Genomic DNA, 19,413 nt, shown 5'->3' with positions numbered 1-19,413 from the left:
CCACCATTATGAGACAGCCTTGGCCAGGAGCGAGTTCCTACCGGGCAACTTCCGATTCCGCCTGAAGGACCCCGAGACGCTTAGTATCTAAATACGTTTAACGGTCTCCTTTCTTCCTTTTTATACAAACCAGTTTTCTCCCCCTCAGTCCCTCGGCCGTCCATCTATGACGAAGGGGGGCCGATTCCTGCTGACTTGTCCAGCGCAGGCGATCAGACGACACGCCGAGCAATGTGAGTGGAAGGGGCGGGGTCAACGATTGGGCCCTCGTCTCGGGTCCGCTCCGCCCCCAACTCTATAAAATGCAGCGGCCACAAGGTGCTCCAGTGCGCCTTTAATTTGGGTTGGGTGGTGTGTGTGGTGGGGAGAGGCTAAAAGGCGCCGCCGCTGCTACCGCTGTCGTCGTTGTTGTTGCTGCCTCACGGTGAGTGAGGCCGAGGCCTGGTCGGGGTTCGGGCCTCCTCAGTGGGTGGTGAGGGGCGAGAACAAAGTTAGAGGGAGGGCTTGCAAGGCCGCAGGGGAGGAAAGGGATGACGGCTTGAGAGCCTATTGCAGGTGGTTGCTAAGGGAGCGGCTTTTTCCTCGTGAAAGGGGTGCGGAGACGCGCAGCCGAAGTGCCGCCTCCGCCATCTCTTCCAGCAGCCCAGTTCGTCCTGGAGAGGGAGAGGGAGAGAGAGAGGGAGGGAAGGAGGGTGACCGGCTGTCGGAATTCCCCCTCCTTTCCAGATACTTGTGCTCCCGAGCCAGACGAACGTTTTCCCATCTCTTCTATTAAGGATATAGCGTTGTAATTCTTTTTTTTTTTTTAAAAAAGAGGTAGTGATATGTACTGCATTTCTCGGCGGCGTGAATTCTTGCAGGGCGTCTTAATTTGCAGCAAACCGTGCACACTTCAGAGGAGATTACTGCTAAAACGAAGCAAGAATAGTGGAATAAAGGGTAGGGCTGACGTTGCTAGCAGGGCACTTTACCTGCTCCTCTTGTTTTATGCAGAGGCTTTATGTATCCTAATGCTTAGTCACTATTGCCCTTTCATCTGAAGCTGCTTAAAACTCTTTTAAAAATCTGGTGAGTTTTAAGCTTATTTTAAAAAGAGCAAGTAACAAAGATATTGGACTGGATTCAAACATAGTCGTATTCATGGGATTTAAATGATATTTAAGGAGTCCATTCAGCTTAATGTATCTGCTTGTCTGACTAAGCAAAGATTCATCCTGATCCCAGCACTGCACTGTTAAGATGTTTATAACTGTTTTCATTCAAAAGATTATTTGACTCTAACATTACATGTATATTTCAATTATTAAAAATGCTTATGGGATTTTAATGGGCAAACCTTTCTTGTGAAAAATACCATGGAACTTATTGATTATTGTGGCCTGAGCTCTCCAAGGTAGTATTGCATTACTTGTGAAGAGAGATTTAGTATCCACTTTTGTTTCAAGGGGTCATAGTAGCTGAAATCAAGAGTTTTATTTAACTTTACCCAAAGTAGATTATGTACAATTTGGATATTACTTGAACAGTTCTGAGAATTTTCATATATTTGGTGATTTCTCATTCTGTACATTGAAAACAATAATTTAGGGTCCTCTTAAAACATTAATGTTAGCTATGTAGCTTCTTTCATCATGCCTGGTTATTTCCAATACCATGTTTGTTTTCCAACTAGTGTGAAGAACAACCGTGTACAAGTAGTTTGTTGAAGTGCAATAAGTTTTAAAGTTTTAAAACTTGCTCGGTAAATAACCCATGTGACTGGAATTAGGTCTTTGTCCATGAATCATGTCAAAATGCCCCAGTAGTTCTCTCATTCTGTAAAATGAACATGTGTGCTTTTGAAGTAAGGTGCATGCAGTAGACTGCCTTAAATAGTATACAAATCAGATTTAGGGTTTTAAGTAATTTTAGGCAGCACTTCGGAAGGCAAAAAGGTGTTTTGGAAAACGAAATTGTTAAACAAGCTCCCTGAAATACTTGATTAATACATGTATTTTAGCCTTATACACCTTGACGTTCCATAATAAAGAACAGTTTTAAGAAGGCAACACAGAACAAATGCAGTCATAGAGAGTGAGCTGTAATCTGATCAGGCCTCTTTTTGGCCATTAATTTATTAGGTGTTTGTAAGTAAACCCTTACTTAAGTCAGCTGATAGTCTGCAATGGGGGGCTATATTGAGCATGTTGTGATGCAGGGGTGGATGAAGTATCTTGAGCATTGTAAAATATTTAAAAAAATGTTTGTAAATATGACTTACTACCTGCTTTTTTGGTAGGAGATGCTAATGATACTATATAACTGAAATTTCATACATATAAATTTAGGTAAAACTTTTTTTATTCATTTACAGATGCCTTCGATTAAACTGCAGAGTTCTGATGGAGAAATATTTGAAGTTGATGTTGAAATTGCAAAGCAGTCTGTAACAATCAAGACTATGCTGGAAGGTAGAGGCAATATAAGATACATGCTTTCTTTATTTCTCTCTCTCTATATATTTGCCGACCATTTTTAATTTGATAAAATGGATTCTGATCTGGAAAAATCTTCCACAACTCCTTGTACTTAGTGAAAGTATATAGGTAACTAATAAGTGAGAGACTATGAAAAAACTTGTTCTGGAATTCAGTTTTCTAATTCCTTGGGAGTACTGTTGAAGGAGAGCAAACTTAAGTATAAACAATCAACATTATTTTATTATATCCTTTCATATGCTCAAATAAAGTTTGTAGTAGCTTAGATTGTGAAGAATATAACTGATTGAAAAGCTCGAGTGCACTGGGACTTGTAAATTATTTAATCTGCTGAAAATAAAATAGTAAAAATTATGGATCAATTGTTATATAATTAATCAAGCTGATAATTCAAGTCTAGCCTTATTTTTGTTTGCCACGGCAAGTGAATTGATGGCATCTGGTGAGTGTAAGAAGCTCAGTGTTTCTCCTAACCTTGAAGTTGCAGGTGCAGGTAGAGATCAGCCTTAGGGGTTATGGGATTTCTTTGCCTTCAGGGTAGGAGGACAAAAGAAGGTCTTTGGAGTCTAGTGGATTGCCAGAGACTAGGAGCTGCTGGGCAAAGATATCCCTGAGGGCATGGTGCTGAGGATGTCTTATTTCTGTTTTAAGGCTAAATAGTGAATTCTTACTGTGCCAGATTAGATTACAGTTAAGTCTTGTGAAGTGATAGCATAAGGGTAATACAGATAGATAATTAAAAACATGAAATTTTGGAAGCAGTTAAGTCTTGAAGGTTAAAAGCTTAGCATATTAAAAAAAATGCTGTGGATTCTAGCCAGATAGCTTATATTTTAAATTAATTGTTCATAGACCTTGAAAAAAGAGTCTAGAGATCTTTAAAGATTGCTTCCCAGAATTTACTCTTGACTATGTTGTGATTTTTTTTTAATATGGATTTGACATCTTCATGATCTAGTGCACTGATTGCAAGCTACATTTACAGTTAGTTTTAATGTTGGAGGACTAAGTATTTTTACTAGAAGAAATACAGGTAGTCCTCGACTTACGACCACATTTGGGACCGGAATTTTTGTCGCTAAGTGATGCGATTGTAAAGTGTGACTTCATGTGACTGCATTGTGCCAGGAAGCCCCTTTGTGCCACGTGAAGCCTGGCCCAGCAGCGTGGCACAAAGCTGTCATGTCCTGGGAAACCCCAGCCCAGTCCCTGCTGCAGTTGCCCTCGCCACCTTGCGCTCCACCGCCCCAGCTGACCTTTGCCATCTTCTTGCTCCTGCTGCTGATGAGGCATGCCCGCCCTGGCCCTTTGTGAGGCAGCTGCTGGCCATGTGAGGCCATCTTCCCCAGGTCTCGCAAGGAAACCGCCATGCATGACCCTGGGAAGAAAGCCTTGTGTGCCCGGCAGCTGCCTCACAAAGGGCCATGCTGGGCATGCTTAGTCAGCAGTGGGAGCAAGAAGACGGCGAAGGTCAGCTAGGGTAGCAAGGTCTTCAGGGAGTGCAGGGGGCAAGAAGGGCATAGATGGGGGGAGATGGGTGTAGGGAGTTGAAGCACCCCTGCTGTTGTAAGTACATACAGGCTGCCAAGCACCCAAATTTTGATCATGTGACCGTGGGGGCATTGCAATGGCCATAACTTAGGACACAGTCATAAATCCCTTTGTTCAGCATTGTCGTATTTTCGAACAGTCACTGAACAGTTGGTTGTAAATCGAGGACTTTACCTCTTTACTTGTTAGTAAATCAATACAGTGGTACCTTGGGTCATGAACGCTTCTGTTCATGACCAATTCAGGTCACGAACAGCACCGTTTGCAAAATTTTGCTTCCGTTCCCGAACTCCGCATCAGGTTATGAACAGGATCCGTGGCCATTTTCCCTGCCGTGACACGTGGTCGTGGCTTCCTGTCGGGAGGGGGACTCTCCCTCCAAACAATAACCGCCTCCCCATCCGCCTTCCTGTCCTCCATGCCTCAAGCGAGGTTAGCATTCTCTCTCTTCATAGTGTACTGTACTGTACTTTGTGTCATATTTTTGTGGTTTAAAAAAAAAATACATATGGTTCAGAACGGATTAACTGTATTTACATTGAATCTTATGGGAAAATTTGATTCGGGTTGCGACCAGAGTCGCGGAACGAATTAAGTTCATGACCCGAGGTACCACTGTACTTGTGTACACAAATGCTAAATTGTAAACAGTCTTTTTAAATTTCACTATCTCTCCATTTCACTACAAGTAGTCCTTGAGTTACAACAGCAATTGGGAGCAGAAACTCTGGGGCTAAGTGATGTGGTTGTAACGTGGACGTCACATGACTGCATCGCTTAGTGATGGCAATTCCAGCAGTCCTGGTAGCAGTCATTAAACGAGGACTGCACGGGTCATTAAGCAAGGACCTCATGTGATCACGACTTCCAGCTTCCTGCTGGCTTCCCCATTGACTTTGTTTGTGGGAAGCCAGCAAGGCATGTTAGAAGTCATGATCATGTGACCACGGCTTGCTGCAACATCATAATTGTGAGCTGGGTACTGAGAGCCCAGATCATGATCACGTGACTGTGGGGATGCTGTGATGGTCGGAACTCGGAGTACCCATTGTAAATCCCCTTGTTCAGCTTCCTCGTTCAGCGCTGAACAAATGGCCATAACCTGAGGGCTATCTGTAATCATCCAGGTGATTGCTTGTCCCAATAATAGTAAGTAGAGATGGGAAAGTCTGAAACCTTTTAAAAATTATTTCTGAAAAATTAATTTAGGAATACTTCCTGATATTTTTATTTTGAATGATACAGAAAGTAGTTAAGATGTGAAAGGCGTTGGTCTGTGTTTGGAAATTCACCAAATAGGGAAAGCAACCTAAAAAAGGGTGAAGAAACTTGTCTCAGTCCGTATAATAACATTCAGAAAGTGATGTTTTGTGATAAAACATGTATTCTCAGTCCCTTTTTATATCCCTTATCAATGCTTGCTTTATCTGTTTGATAAAGTGGATGACAACATTTAGAATATATAAACTTCCTTTGCTTTACTATATTGATGGTTTCTTCTATTTTAATTGTTTTTGCCTGCCCACTTCTTCTAAGCAGGGGAAAACAAAGTGATGCTACATTGTTTAAACAGCTTGTAGCTCCATTTATAACCCAAATTAAAATATTTTAAACTAAATTCAATCACTAAATTGGTAATTTTCTGCATTAAATATACTATTAAATTGTATATGCCAAATATCTGTTGCCATGTTATTTGACTTTGCAAAAATTAAGTATGGTTTATATTTCATTTTCTGAAAAGCTGTTTCTCTTCAAAAATTCTGGAAATTTTACATCTGTTATGGTAGTTTGATGTAGCTGTACCCTTATAAACTAACCAAATACTTGTAATACTATCTACAGAGACCATAATGCATAGTTGGAGGGTTTTATTAATATAAATTTAGAGTTATATAAACTATTCTTGAAAGTGTTTGTAACATCCAGATATTACTGTCCTCCTTTTGTGCTATATCCATATCTATACCACTTGTTCTGGTCATGTTTCTTCACTGCTATTTCAGGGTACTAGACAGCTGCTTTAAACCAGATAAATCCATCAATTAAAATGAATTCCCCTTCATGGATCACTGCCTTGTCGTGGCGAAGGGGCTTGTGTAACTCAGTGAAGCCACGAGCTATACCGTGCAGGGCCACCCAAGACGGACAGGTCATGACAGAGAGTTCTGACAAAATGTGGTCCACTGGAGAAGGAAATGGCAACCCACTCCAGTATCCTTGCCAAGAAAACCCCATGGACAATGTTAAAAGGCTAAAAGATATGTCACCGGAAGATGAGCCCGTCAGGTCGGAAGGTGTCCAATATGCTACTGGGGAAGAGCGGAGGGCATTTCCAAGTAGCTCCAGAAAGAGTGAAGCGGCTGGGCCAAAGCCGAAAGGACGTTCAGCTGTGGATGTATCTGGAAGCGAAAAGAAGGTCCGATGCTGTAAAGAACAATATTGTATAGGTACCTGGAATGTAAGATCTATGAACCAAGGCAAGCTGGATGTGGTCTAACATGAGATGACAAGATTGAACGTTGACATCTTGGGAATCAGCGAATTGAAATGGACAGGAATGGGTGAATTTAATTCAGGTGACCATTATATCTACTACTGTGGCCAAGAAACCCTTAGAAGAAATGGAGTTGCACTCATAGTCAATAAGAGAGTGGGAAAGGCAGTAATGGGGTACAACCTCAAAAACGACAGAATGATCTCAGTGCGTATCCAAGGCAAACCATTCAACATCACAGTAATCCAAGTCTATACCCCAACCACTGATGCCGAAGAAGCTGAAGTTGACTGGTTCTATGAAGACCTACAACACCTTCTAGAACTAGCACCAAAAAAAGATGTCCTTTTCATCATAGGGGATTGGATTGCTAAAGTAGGAAGTCAAGGAGTAATCGGAATAACAGGCAAGTTTGGCTTTGGAGCACAAAATGAAGCAGGGCAAAGGCTAATAGAATTCTGTCAAGAGAACAAGCTAGTCATAGCAAACACTCTTTTCCAACAACACAAGAGACAACTCTACACATGGACATCACCAGATAGTCAATACCGAAACCAGATTGATTACATACTTTGCAGCCAAAGATGGAGAAGCTCTATACAGACAGCAAAAACAAGACCAGGAGCTGACTGTGGCTCAGATCATGAGCTTCTTACTGCAAAATTTAGGCTTAAATTGAAGAATGTAGGGAAAACCACTAGACCACTCAGGTATGACTTAGATCATATTCCTTGTGAGTACACAGTGAAGGTGATGAATAGATTTAGAGGGTTAGATTTGGTAGACAGAGTGCCTGAAGAACTATGGACGGAGGTCTGTAACATTGTACAGGAGGCAGCAACTAAAACCATCCCAAGGAAAAAGAAATGCAAGAAAGCAAAATGGCTGTCTGATGAGGCATTACAAATAGCTGTGGAAAGAAGGAATGTGAAAAGCAAGGGTGAAAGGGAAAGATATAAGCAACTGAATGCAGATTTCCAGAGAATAGCAAGGAGAGATAAGAAGGCCTTCTTAAATGAACAATGCAAAGAAATTGAGGAAAACAATAGAATGGGGAAGACTAGAGGTCTCTTCAAGAAAATTGGAGATATCAAAGGAACGTTTAGTGCAAAGATGGGCATGATACAGGACAAAAAAGGCAGGGACCTAACAGAAGCAGAAGAGATTAAGAAGAGGTGGCAAGAATACACAGAAGAACTATACAAGAAAGATCTTAAATGTCCCTGATGTCCATGCTGGTGTGGTCACTGACCTTGAGCCAGACATCCTAGAGAGTGAAGTCAAGTGGGCCTTAGGAAGCATTGCTAACAACAAAGCTAGTGGAGATGACAGTATTCCAGCTGAGTTATTTAAAATACTAAAAGATGATGCTGTTAAAGTGCTGCACTCAATATGCCAGCAAGTTTGGAAAACGCAACAGTGGCCACGGGATTGGAAAAGGTCAGTTTACGTTCCAATTCCAAAGAAGGGCAATGCCAAAGAATGCTCAAACTATCACACAATTGCACTCATTTCACATGCTAGCAAGGTTATGCTCAAAATCCTACAAGCTAGGCTTCAGCAGTACGTGAACCGAGAACTACCAGATGTACAAGCTGGGTTTCGAAGAGGCAGAGGAACTAGAGATCAAACTGCCAACATTCGCTGGATCATGGAGAAAGCACGAGAGTTCCAGAAAAACATCTACTTCTGCTTCATTGACTATGGAAAAGCCTTTGATTGTGTGGATCACAACAACTGTGGCAAATTCTTAAAGAGATGGGGGTACCAGACCATCTTACCTGTCTCCTGAGAAATCCGTATGCGGGCCAAGAAGCAACAGTTAGAACCAGTCACGGAACAACCGATTGGTTCAAAATAGGGAAAGGAGTACGACAAGGCTGTATACTGTCACCCTGCTTATTTAACCTATATGCAGAGTACATCATGAGAAATGCCAGGCTGGAAGAATCACAAGCGGGAATTAAGATTGCAGGGAGAATCATCAATAACCTAAGATATGCAGACGATACCACCCTAATGGCAGAAAGTGAAGAAGAACTAAAGAGCCTCTTGATGAGGGTGAAAGAGGAGAGTGCGAAAGCTGGCTTGAAACTCAACATTAAAAAAACTAAGATCATGGCATCTGGACCCATCAATTCCTGGCAAATAGAAGGAGTAGAAATGGAAGCAGTAACAGACTTCCTTTATTTGGGCTCCAAGATCACCGCAGATGGAGATTGCAGCCATGAAATTAAAAGACGCTTGCTCCTTGGGAGGAAAGCTATGGCAAACCTAGATAGCATATTAAAAAGCAGAGACGTCACCTTGCCGACAAAGATCCGCATAGTCAAAGCTATGGTTTTTCCAATAGTAATGTATGGCTGTGAGAGCTGGACCATAAAGAAGGCTGAGCGCCGAAGAATTGATGCCTTTGAACTGTGGTGCTGGAGAAGTCTCTTGAGAGTCCCCTGGACTGCTAGGAGGTCAAACCAGTCAATCTTAAAGGAAATCAACCCTGATTGTTCATTGGAAGGACTGATAATGAAGCTCAAGCTCAGATTCTTTGGTCACCTAATGAGAAGAGAGGAGTCTTTGGAAAAGACCCTGATGCTGGGAAAGATTGAAGGCAAAAGGAGAAGAGGACGGCAGAGGATGAGATGGTTAGATAGCATCATTGAAGCAATGAGCATGAAACTGAGCAAACTCGGGGAGGCAGTGAAGGACAGGAAGGCCTGGCGCAATATGGTTCATGGGGTCACAAAGAGTCGGACACGACTTAACGACTGAACAACAACAACAAAAATGAATTAAAATGTGCTTGCAGTCCTGTTCAATGTAAGCCCAGAAATATTTGTTTTAATACCATTTTTTCTCAGAGCATAATTACATGTATATTGTTACAGTGCTGGATTCTTGGTAATCATAACAGCTTAGCAAGACTGAAAAGTGATATTCCTTACTTTTTATAGTTCTCATTCAGATCTAATCAAACACTTATATTTTAACACAATGGTACACAGAAACATGAACTAATTTTGACTGAATAATGCAATTGTGTTTGTTATGCCATGGTAGAACATTAAGCAGCTCTAAGTTTGTGAGGAAATCATGCTATATTTCTTATCTGCAGTATTTTTTAATATGGGCTATGTTTTGAATTACAAGTAGTCCTTGCTTAACAATGGTAATTGGGACTGGAATTTCCATTGCTAAGTGATGCGGTAGTAAAGCACAATGTAACATGGCCTCATCACTTACCGATAGCAATTGCGGCAGTCCTCATTACTATTGTTAAGCGAGGATCATGGGTCATTAAGTGAGGACCTCAGGTAACCGCATCGTGCAACTTCTTGCCGGCTTCCAACAAGCAAAGTCAGTGGGGAAGCAGGCAGGAAGTTGCAAGTCCTGGGCAGCTTGCAGGCAACAGGGAGGTGACTATTATGGAGTGTGGGTGGGGGGGTTGTGATATGAGTGTAAGCAGGGGATGGGGTGCTGTGGTGCTGCGCAGGTGGGTGGATGTGTACTGTGGAATGCAGGTGGGGAAGTGCTGTGGGTGGGTGTGCACTCTGGAGTACGAGATCCCTGGCTCTGTAGCAGGCTCCTCAGGAGAAAGAGCAGTGGGAGCAACTTGCAACCTTCCGTACTGGTTCCCCACTGACTTTGCTTGTGGGAAGCCGGAAGGGAAGGTTGCAAATGGTGATCATGTGACTCTGGGATGCCGCAACCGTTGTAAGCTCAAGCTGGTTGCCAAGTGCCTGGATCATGATCACGTGACCATGGGGGTGCTATGACAGCCAGAATTTTGAGGACCAGTCATAAGTATCACTCGTTCAGCACCATTACAACTTTGAATGGTTGCTGAGCAAGTTGGTTGTTAACCAAGGACTACCTGTAGAAGCAATAGTAGGCAGCAGAACCTAACTGATCTTGGTTTAATTCCCCAAAACTGAGAAGGGTCATATTTATTTAGTACTTAGATAGGAAGCTACCAGAAAAATCTCAGGGCTACTAGACTAGATGGAGAAGTTAAAAAAAACTTCCAGGAGAAGGCAATGCAATAAAACTATTGCTTTATTATTGCCAAGAAAACAACATAGATGTTTCTACATAGTTACCAGGAGTCAAACTCAAAGTGAAGGAGTATGTACCTTGTTTTATGATTTACACTAAATTAAATATTGACTTCACTCTTTAAAACCTCCTATGAGATAGATTCTCAAGCAGAAATACATTGCTACCAGTCAGTAGGAATATTGCTAACAGAGATTGAATTAACAATTTTTAAAGTCATTTCCAACTCTGTCATTCTTTGAGACCACAGATTACAGTTGAATTGTATATGTTGTCACATTTTTCTGATATATAAAGGGAATGCTAGCATTCATGTAGGAAAAAATCAAGTAATCCTACTGCTTTTAAAGGGTGGTGGTAGTAGTGGTGATGTAGCCTGTTTATGATTTGGGATTCCTGATAGGAATCAGGAGATAGACATCTAGAATTCAAATGAAGTCCTTAGGCTGTTTTGTGACTATATATTTTAGATTATATTACACTTAGAATGTCTTTGCACATTGTATGCTCATGGTTGAGTGAGAGAGACAAATAAGAAGGAAGAGAAACAGATCTGTTTACAATCTTATCCTGTGCATATTTCCTTAGAAGTTCTTTAAGTCCTTTACTTCTATGAATATTTTATGGCCCAGATGGTGGCCCATGGTGATGTTAAAGGATATGTATGCATTCTTTTTTGGAACAATAGTAGAAACTGTCTGCTCTTCATATCTTCTTTACACAGGAAAAGAGCAAGTGTTGTTGGAAAATGCTAGATTGACTTCACTACTGTATTAGCCAAAAAACGTATTAGTAGCCATTTTACTATCTGAATTGCTTGTTTTTTGTTTTTAGATTTGGGAATGGATGATGAAGGGGATGATGATCCTGTTCCTCTTCCAAATGTTAATGCAGCTATACTAAAAAAGGTAATAATTCTATTTTAATAAAATATAGAAAGTGAATTTTTAAACTGTTAATCTGGTTGCACAGTACCAGATTTCTGTAGCCTGAAGCTAGAAATGAACTTTTTTCACACGATGTAATTAATTATTGGCAGTCATCCAACAATTGTTTCCATAGAGCAGTAAATTATCCCTATAATATTTAATATTGGTTAAGTTCTAACTATTGGCTTACTTAAGGTTGTATGTGTGTTCTGTTTTATTATTTTATGTTTATAGTGTATTATTGAATATTTTCTGTGAGCTGCTTAGATTTTGAATGATTGATTACAAATGCCTTTACACTAGTTCAATCAATCAATCAATCAATCAACATTTCCTCAGTGGCTATGTCAGAACTGCTTCTACACCGATATGGAGTTGACTCCTTCTAATGGATTCGTTTTTCTAGTTGGAGTGCTTTTGAATCCCTCATTGCTTCTGGAAAGGCAATTCTCTGGTCAAGAATGTCATTGCGTAGCTTTGCCATTGTATCATCTGTGCCATTTCTGGAAAATGCAAGTTTGTCTGCAGTGATACAGAGAGTGATTAAAGTGATACTGTATAGATTACTGCAGTGTGTTTCACATGAGACTGCCCTTGAATCTTTGGAGGTTGCAGTTGGTGCAAATATGACAGCATTCTGGCATGCATTTTGTTGATCATCTTATGCTAGTGATATTTTTCTGTCACCTGCATCGATTACAATTAGTGTTTGTTTAAGTTCTGCTTCAGAGGGTTTCTTATATTTCTCACAGCCAAGAGCTGTTAGAATGGCAAATACATGAGAAAGAGCCTTCTTGTGGTAATAGCCCAATTATACAATTTTTATTCTCATTAGATTATAACTGTTTGGTTTTCTTTTAGGTAGATTATTTATTTTTTAGCTTTGTATTCTTTAAATGTTTAAAATTAAACTTAATTTTTAAAAGAATAGGTTGTGTTCAGTGCTGTTTCTGTACTGGAAGATGGCTCAAATAGTTGTAGAAAAACATTGATTATATAGTTAATATCAGATCCATATCCTGGCAAAATTGTTAAAGTGTTTGTCTTTCTTTACCTGTGCCTTCTAAATCTTTATACATAATAAAATTGAAATTTGCATTATTTTTACATTTATTAAAAATTTTTAGTTGAAAGTATTTAATTACTGTTAGCTAAGGAAACATTTCTGTTGATCATTTTTACTGTTTGATTTGATTTCTCTGAATACTTTTCTGCAGATCTTTTGTATTGGTGTACATAAATGACACAATTATATCTAATGTCTGGAATTGAGAATAATAAATTAAGAAATACATAAAATCTGATTCATATTGTCAACTCTTCTGTCTCTGAAAAATTGGTACTTAAACATTGTGAGCATGCCTAGTTTGAAAATGGTACAACCTTCTGTTTCAACCTGTAAATCATGTTTAACAACTGATTAGCAGTTTCCAATATTGTGCTAAGTAGTGTTTATATAAAAGTATTGGTAGAGCAAATGTTCACCAGAAAATAAAATAAATTTTATAAAGCTTTTCCATAATATATCTTAATTTCCAAAGGTGATTCAGTGGTGTACCCATCATAAAGATGATCCACCTCCTCCTGAGGATGATGAGAACAAAGAGAAACGAACAGATGACATCCCTGTGTGGGACCAAGAATTTCTCAAAGTAGACCAAGGAACTCTCTTTGAACTTATTCTGGTAGGTTGACCTAGTATATCCTGTTCCACTGATATTTACAGACTAATGAAATATTGTAGTATAACAGAGCTTGTGTATATTTTAATGTCATAAATACATTGCAGTCTGTTGGGTTAAGCAAAATGCCCATGAAATTTAAAATATAAAATTTCAAAGATAGGCTTCATGATTGTAAAGATGCAGAGATAGACAGTGCAAGCAACTTAATAAATGAACATCACTTAAAGCATTTATAATTGACTGTGCTTACAGGATGCAAGGCTGAGATTTTGCTCTATTTATCTTGTAAGTTTAAACGAGATTAAGATATGTATGTTTATTGGTTGTAGTTGCTGCTTTTTGAAAGCTTAGCAAAACTATTTGAACTATGAAAACTTGGAATATTGTGTCTTATGGAATATGTATTCCAAAGTGCAGAATTTATAACAGTACTGTGAAATTTTAACTAGCAGTCTTTATAAGGTCTGTAAATGGAAGAAAAGCTTGTTATTGCCATTAGCAATAATATTTCTAGATCCAGCAAGAAAATAGTTACCTTAGGCTTCATTTTCAGTTATCATTGATTGCTGTTGTGTACAATTACTACTAGAAGTACAATGTGCACCATTATATAATAGAGTACTGATTTGCAGAATCCTTAAAAATCTGTTGCTTTCTGTAAAGGCTGCAAACTACTTAGACATCAAAGGCTTACTGGATGTGACATGCAAGACTGTTGCAAATATGATTAAAGGAAAAACACCAGAAGAAATCCGCAAGACCTTCAATATTAAAAATGACTTCACTGAAGAGGAGGAAGCCCAGGTATGCCAAGTCCTTTTCCTTAAAGCAAGTTCTATTTACTATTTGGACCTACAACTATTTTAGCTTCTGTAGGCTAAAATAGTTGCTTTCTGTAGATTGATTTATATATAGTCTGCTTGTGAAGCTGGTGTTGCAATAAGATTCTAGAATGTTTGTTTTTATAGACAATGAATACTTACTCTATCTGGGACTTCAGCCTTCATATGATTAAGATCAGATGATAGAGGAAATGAATCTATGCTCTGAATAATTTGTTCCAAGTCATTAACCCTGCCATCATTAAAATATGGGCAAAAGAACCTTTCACATCCAGAGTCCCTTTCCTTTGAGGATCCTTCTTTAATTAAGAATCTCCCTGAGAGGGGATTGGCAATAAACTCTGATTTTCCTTCTGATTCCCAAGTGGGCCTTTCACTTTCTGGCTCTCACCCAGAGAGTGCCTTATGATATATGTAGAACCTTACAGCATTCCAGTAAGGCAGGGCATCTCCAACCTTTCATTGCCTCCCAAAGGATGACCCTGCCATTGATGCTGACTCCCTCTGCAGGTGTCTAATTGCTTGTGGCAATTCTCCAGCTTGCTGTTAAAGAGATCCAGCTGATACCATTAAATTTTCTGTCTGGCCTTGACTGACTCCATATGCATAGAATTAAGCCAATCAGCATGGCTCCATTTCTCCTCATAGTTCTAACTACTTTAAGATCGAACTCTTGAATTCAGTTGTAGGTAAATATATAAATAAATTTTCTCCCATATCAGAGGTAAAGGAGATGCCTTGACAAAATATATCTTCACTGTTGGTTAAGCATGAGTTGGGGTAGGTTGCCTGACACAGTCTAGATGTTTAGACTACAATCACCATATGCATGGCCTCTGAGTGGCGCTGATGAGAAAAACACTTGGCAGATGCTAGGTTACCTAGCTAAGTCTGTAGCTTACATCTTGTTATTGTTAGATTCCAATTAGAAAGACTCAAATCCAGTTCTCTACTATGGAATCACTGTGTAGTTCTTTAAAATTCTTTTTAATTCTAGCACCATGCTTGTTTGACGACAAAGAAAATTTTCAGATGCAAGTCCCACCATTTATTCATTTGATTTCAGTGGATTATTTAGCATGTTGAAAATAACTGCTAGTGTTTTACCACCAGTGTTCTGGCTAATAAAACCATTTCCACACCCTATATGTTTACCCACCTTTGATTTTCTTTTGGCAGAATGAGTTCATGTTACAAAGTTGCATGCGCTCAGTTCTGAAGTAATCATAACTATATTTCCATAGATATGGATATATTAGTTTGGCACAGTGGTACACTTTATTTTTAAACACTATTTGATACCTGGAAGACATCCGAAATGGGGAATTCATTAGAATCATGGGAATGCTAGTAATTCACAGGTAAATATCTAGAAGAGGCATTTGACATTGCTCTTAAGGTGTAATTGTAAGGTTTGTTTTTATTTTCAGGTACGCAAAGAAAACCAGTGGTGTGAAGAGAAGTGAAGCTTTGTGCCTGATACCTAACAACACTGTAAGGATTGTTCCAAATATCAGTTGCACTGCTCTGTTTATAATTGTTAATATTAGACAAATGCAGCAGCAAATGAAGTTGTACTAGTCTGGTGGTGTTCTCTTTGCATGTGTAATGTTTGAATATAGATTTAAATCCTATGTTTGAGTTTTTACCAGTGTAATCTGATTTCCTTATTTTTCCTCTTCTCTAAATAAAACTAAACTCCATGCAGATTCTGTATGGCAATTAACACTGCAAACTAGCCCTTCCACGCTTCTGAATGTTTCACTGTCACGTTAAAATACTTAGGATGTCAGAATTCAGAAGTCTCTGACATTGTAAATAAAACTACTTGCAAAAGTTTTCTGAAACTGAATCGGTGAAGCCTACTTTTATTCACAGAATAATGGCTTCTCAGAGCCACAAAATGTTTTGAAAATCCCAAAATTGTTTTGGGATTTCTTTCATTCTACATCTTTGGTAGTAGTGACAGTTATTGTTAAAACTAAAGCAAATTAGCTTTGCTTGATACTTAACATTCTGATGATCTAATATAGGTGTGACCCTGGTAGTGACTGGGCAGTTAAAGCCCTCTTCTGGCTAAATACTTGTAGTTTCTGTAAAGAAGTATAGTATTTGGTATGTACTTATTTTTTAAACCAATAGAAATCTCAGTATTTGATCAAAAACAGATCCCTAAACACAAAAATAAAACATTTATTGGACAGTGAATATCAGGCTTCCTATTAGTCAAGCTTTAGTATTTCCTTATAGCCATTGGAAATGCTTTATACTACTTTGAAAAGGCCTGCAACATTTGTACATGACATCAGATTGCAGTGATTTGTCACTGCATGCTGAGTGGTGATATTGATGTTGTATTATTTAGGATCAAAACACTTGCCAATAGCTTAGTAATTTTTTTCATTCTTTATGATTCTGTTTGGGGATTAGAGGAGTGATATGTAATAAGCAGTTGAGCTTGTACTGCATTCCATTTTCTGTATGCACACTAGGTAGAATAAAAGTTAAATAAATATTTACTTTAAAGTTCAGTGATGACCTTAAGCATTTAATATAAAGAATTTTAACATTTAACTATGCATAGCAATCAAAGTGCATATTACTAGGCAATTCCACAGATTTGGTCATTATCAGAATTAAAAAGACATTTTTAATAAAACAGTTGCCAAAAAGATTAACTTAAACACCAGTAATGTTTTAATAATAATAAGTGGATTTCCTGCAAAATAGTTCACACACCACTATAAGTTTCAGTTGAAGAATCTAGTGATGAAATGAGTAATGAAATGGAGTTTTACAAAGGCAAGACAATTTTTCTCTTTTAAACATGTCAGGAATAGATGGGAGGGTGGTGAAAAAGAAAACAACCACCAAAAAAAAAATTGAAAACAACAGAATCTTAGTTTCTGAACAGAGTCTCCATTCCAATCCATCCACTACTCTTTATAGCACAGTGTGTCTTAAATGTTTGACCTATGTATACATACATTGCAATTTTCAGGGTATTGTCTCAGAACACGCTTTGGCAACCTACTAACCCCAACATGGGGTTGCATTGGAATCTGTCTTGAGATGATAGCAGTGGTCTGTTATAAAAGAAAGTAATAAAGATCCCCATGGCTTCTCAGTCACACTCATTGTTCAGCTTTTCTAAGACCCTGAAGAAAGACTGGTGGTGATAAGACTGAGTTAGGATTTAAATAGGCTATTATAAGGGAGCAATTAATAATGAAAACTGAGGCTCATGCCATGATAGGGGATGGCACTTGTCTGGAAATTTGGGTGAAATCCATGCTTTCTTGGGCACATGAACTAGGAGGGCAGAGATCTTGGAGCCCATAAAAACAGGAATGGAGACTCTTCCCTGTCGGTTTTAAAAATGTATATTGCTTGTCTTATAATTCCAGAAGCTTCGTTCTGATCATAACTCTGCTGGTTCCCTCTATCTACACTGCTGTCTGGGAACTGAGATCAAGGCAGTGTGGCCTGCTGTCATCTCAGAGTATGCACTATGGCAAATTATCCTGTTCTTTTCTCATCAGTAAAGAACTGCTGTTTGCCTAATTTATTTTCCACTCCCCTGCATTGCAGAAAGGTTAGGGGCTATCTCCCAGAGAGGTAAGGGGGAAGATGGTATTTCTCTCTTAGCCTAGTCCAGAGGGGAAGCTCATGCTAGGCATTTAATACCAGTCACACCAAGAACCAGTTTGGTGTACAGGTAGTCCCCAGATTAAGAACGCCTGGGTTACAGATGACCCACAGCTAAGGATGGAGCCAATTGTAGCAAAATATGAGTTAAATACACAATGATTTTAGTTAAATATACAATGGTTCGAATTCATTACACAATATTATTTATAATAGTAAGTACAATATATAATAATGTTCCGACATACATACAAATTTGACTTAAGGACAGATCTTGGGAATGGAACTCGTTCTTAAACTGGGGACTACCTGTACCATTGTGGTTAAGGCACCAGGCTAGAAACTATGAGTTCTAGTTCCACCTTAGGTATGAAGCCAGCTGGGTGACTTTGGGCCAGTCACACGCACTCAGCCCTATGAATAAAGTCATAGCAAACCACTTCTGAAAATCTTGCGAGGAAAATGGCAGGGGCTAGTCCAGGCAGTTACCAGGAGTCAACATTGACTTGAAGGCAGCAAAGAGAGAGAGAGAGAGAGGGAGGGGTGTGTGTGTGTGTGTGTGTTCGTTCGTTCTAACAGTAAGTGGCCCTACCTTCAAATAATGACTGATGCAAAAATGGGAGTCAGTTTGCTTTACCATGCTGAAGAATGCTGTTCAACTCTGTGCCCTTTCAAGTTGAAAATCATGGCTTCCTCTCTGACAGCTATTAGACTCATTCGGAGAGGTTGGATAGGGCACAGTTCTAACAGGGAATAGTCTGGGCACTGAGTAATACAAATCTGTCTGTGAAATAGTACCCTTTCAGATTTCTTTATATCCAGATATGTGTTTTGAAATGGTCACTTTAAACTAGTTGGATATATATATATATATATTTGCTACATACATGTACTTAATATATTCACTCAAAGCTGAAGAGGCATGGCTGATGAAATGAGATACTACAAATATGGAGAATAAGAGGGGAGCTCACATAAAATCAGGCAGAGACGCCTTCTGTATGTAGCATGTACAGTGCCTTTATTAGATTTTCCATAATTGCACCTCTCCCCTCAACTGGTATAGCTATATCCACTTGAGATAATCCTCTGACCCTGAAACAGCATTTTTTTGGGGGTAGGAAATTTGTGAAGAGAATAGGTAGAATGATCAATTTTCACTGCCATTGTCTGTAAGTGGTTAGCTAGATCTAGCTCTGTTGATTTATGCACTTAAGATGCTGGTGTTTTGATTGCAGTTCATGCACACTATCTTTAAGGATAAAGCTTGTCCTTTTAACACTGCTAGATAAAATGCTACATCCTAAAAATTCAATTTAAAATTTGAATGCTTGATGAGTCTAAAATTATTTGTGACTCATTGGTTTTCTTCATAAACTATGTCATATACACATATTTTTTGTAATATATGGAAAAAATAAAACATAACATTATTTATAGGATTATAGTCCCCAGTTGCCCATTTCTGAATGGACAATCTGGTAGATCACTTTTATTTATAAAGCCATTAACAAATTTTAAACAAAGAAGCAAAACAAATTCAAGATTAAAAAAAACAAAGACAAAACAAAACTCCAGATGATAATTGTACAAACGAGACATTTTCCCCTGCTACATACATACAGAGATTTTTTGTGGCTTATTAAAGTTAAATTTCCATGACGTGGTACATTCAGTCTCTCAGAAAAGCAAATAATGGCATTAAAACTACACTTGCTGTGTATACATTTA

The 19,413-nt window shown here is 38.9% G+C and overlaps 1 protein-coding gene across 3 annotated transcripts; it reads left to right on the top strand.

Moving 5' to 3' along the window:
• Nucleotides 1-82: 82 nt before the first annotated feature.
• SKP1 (S-phase kinase associated protein 1) lies at nucleotides 83-15,886 on the top strand. Of its 3 annotated transcripts, XM_088133745.1 has the most exons (6): nucleotides 267-424; nucleotides 2,354-2,450; nucleotides 11,413-11,486; nucleotides 13,049-13,192; nucleotides 13,856-13,996; nucleotides 15,465-15,886. In XM_088133745.1, exons 2-6 carry the CDS (start codon nucleotides 2,354-2,356, stop codon nucleotides 15,498-15,500), a joined length of 492 nt encoding a protein of 163 aa, XP_087989871.1. In that variant the 5' UTR covers nucleotides 267-424; the 3' UTR covers nucleotides 15,501-15,886. The 3 variants fall into 3 exon arrangements, with proteins under 3 accessions (XP_087989870.1, XP_087989869.1, XP_087989871.1); XM_088133744.1 differs by lacking the exons at nucleotides 267-424; nucleotides 15,465-15,886 and adding an exon at nucleotides 83-233 and having other exon boundaries at nucleotides 13,856-14,059; XM_088133743.1 differs by lacking the exon at nucleotides 15,465-15,886 and having other exon boundaries at nucleotides 266-424; nucleotides 13,856-14,059.
• The last annotated feature ends 3,527 nt before the right edge of the window (nucleotides 15,887-19,413 follow it).

Source organism: Python bivittatus, unplaced genomic scaffold (assembly GCF_059951505.1).
Source record: "Python bivittatus isolate LINGU-HERP-01145 unplaced genomic scaffold, Pbiv_v1 ctg000080_np1212, whole genome shotgun sequence".
NCBI classification, from domain to species: Eukaryota; Metazoa; Chordata; class Lepidosauria; order Squamata; family Pythonidae; genus Python; species Python bivittatus.
This window is presented reverse-complemented; position numbering and strand designations above follow the sequence as displayed.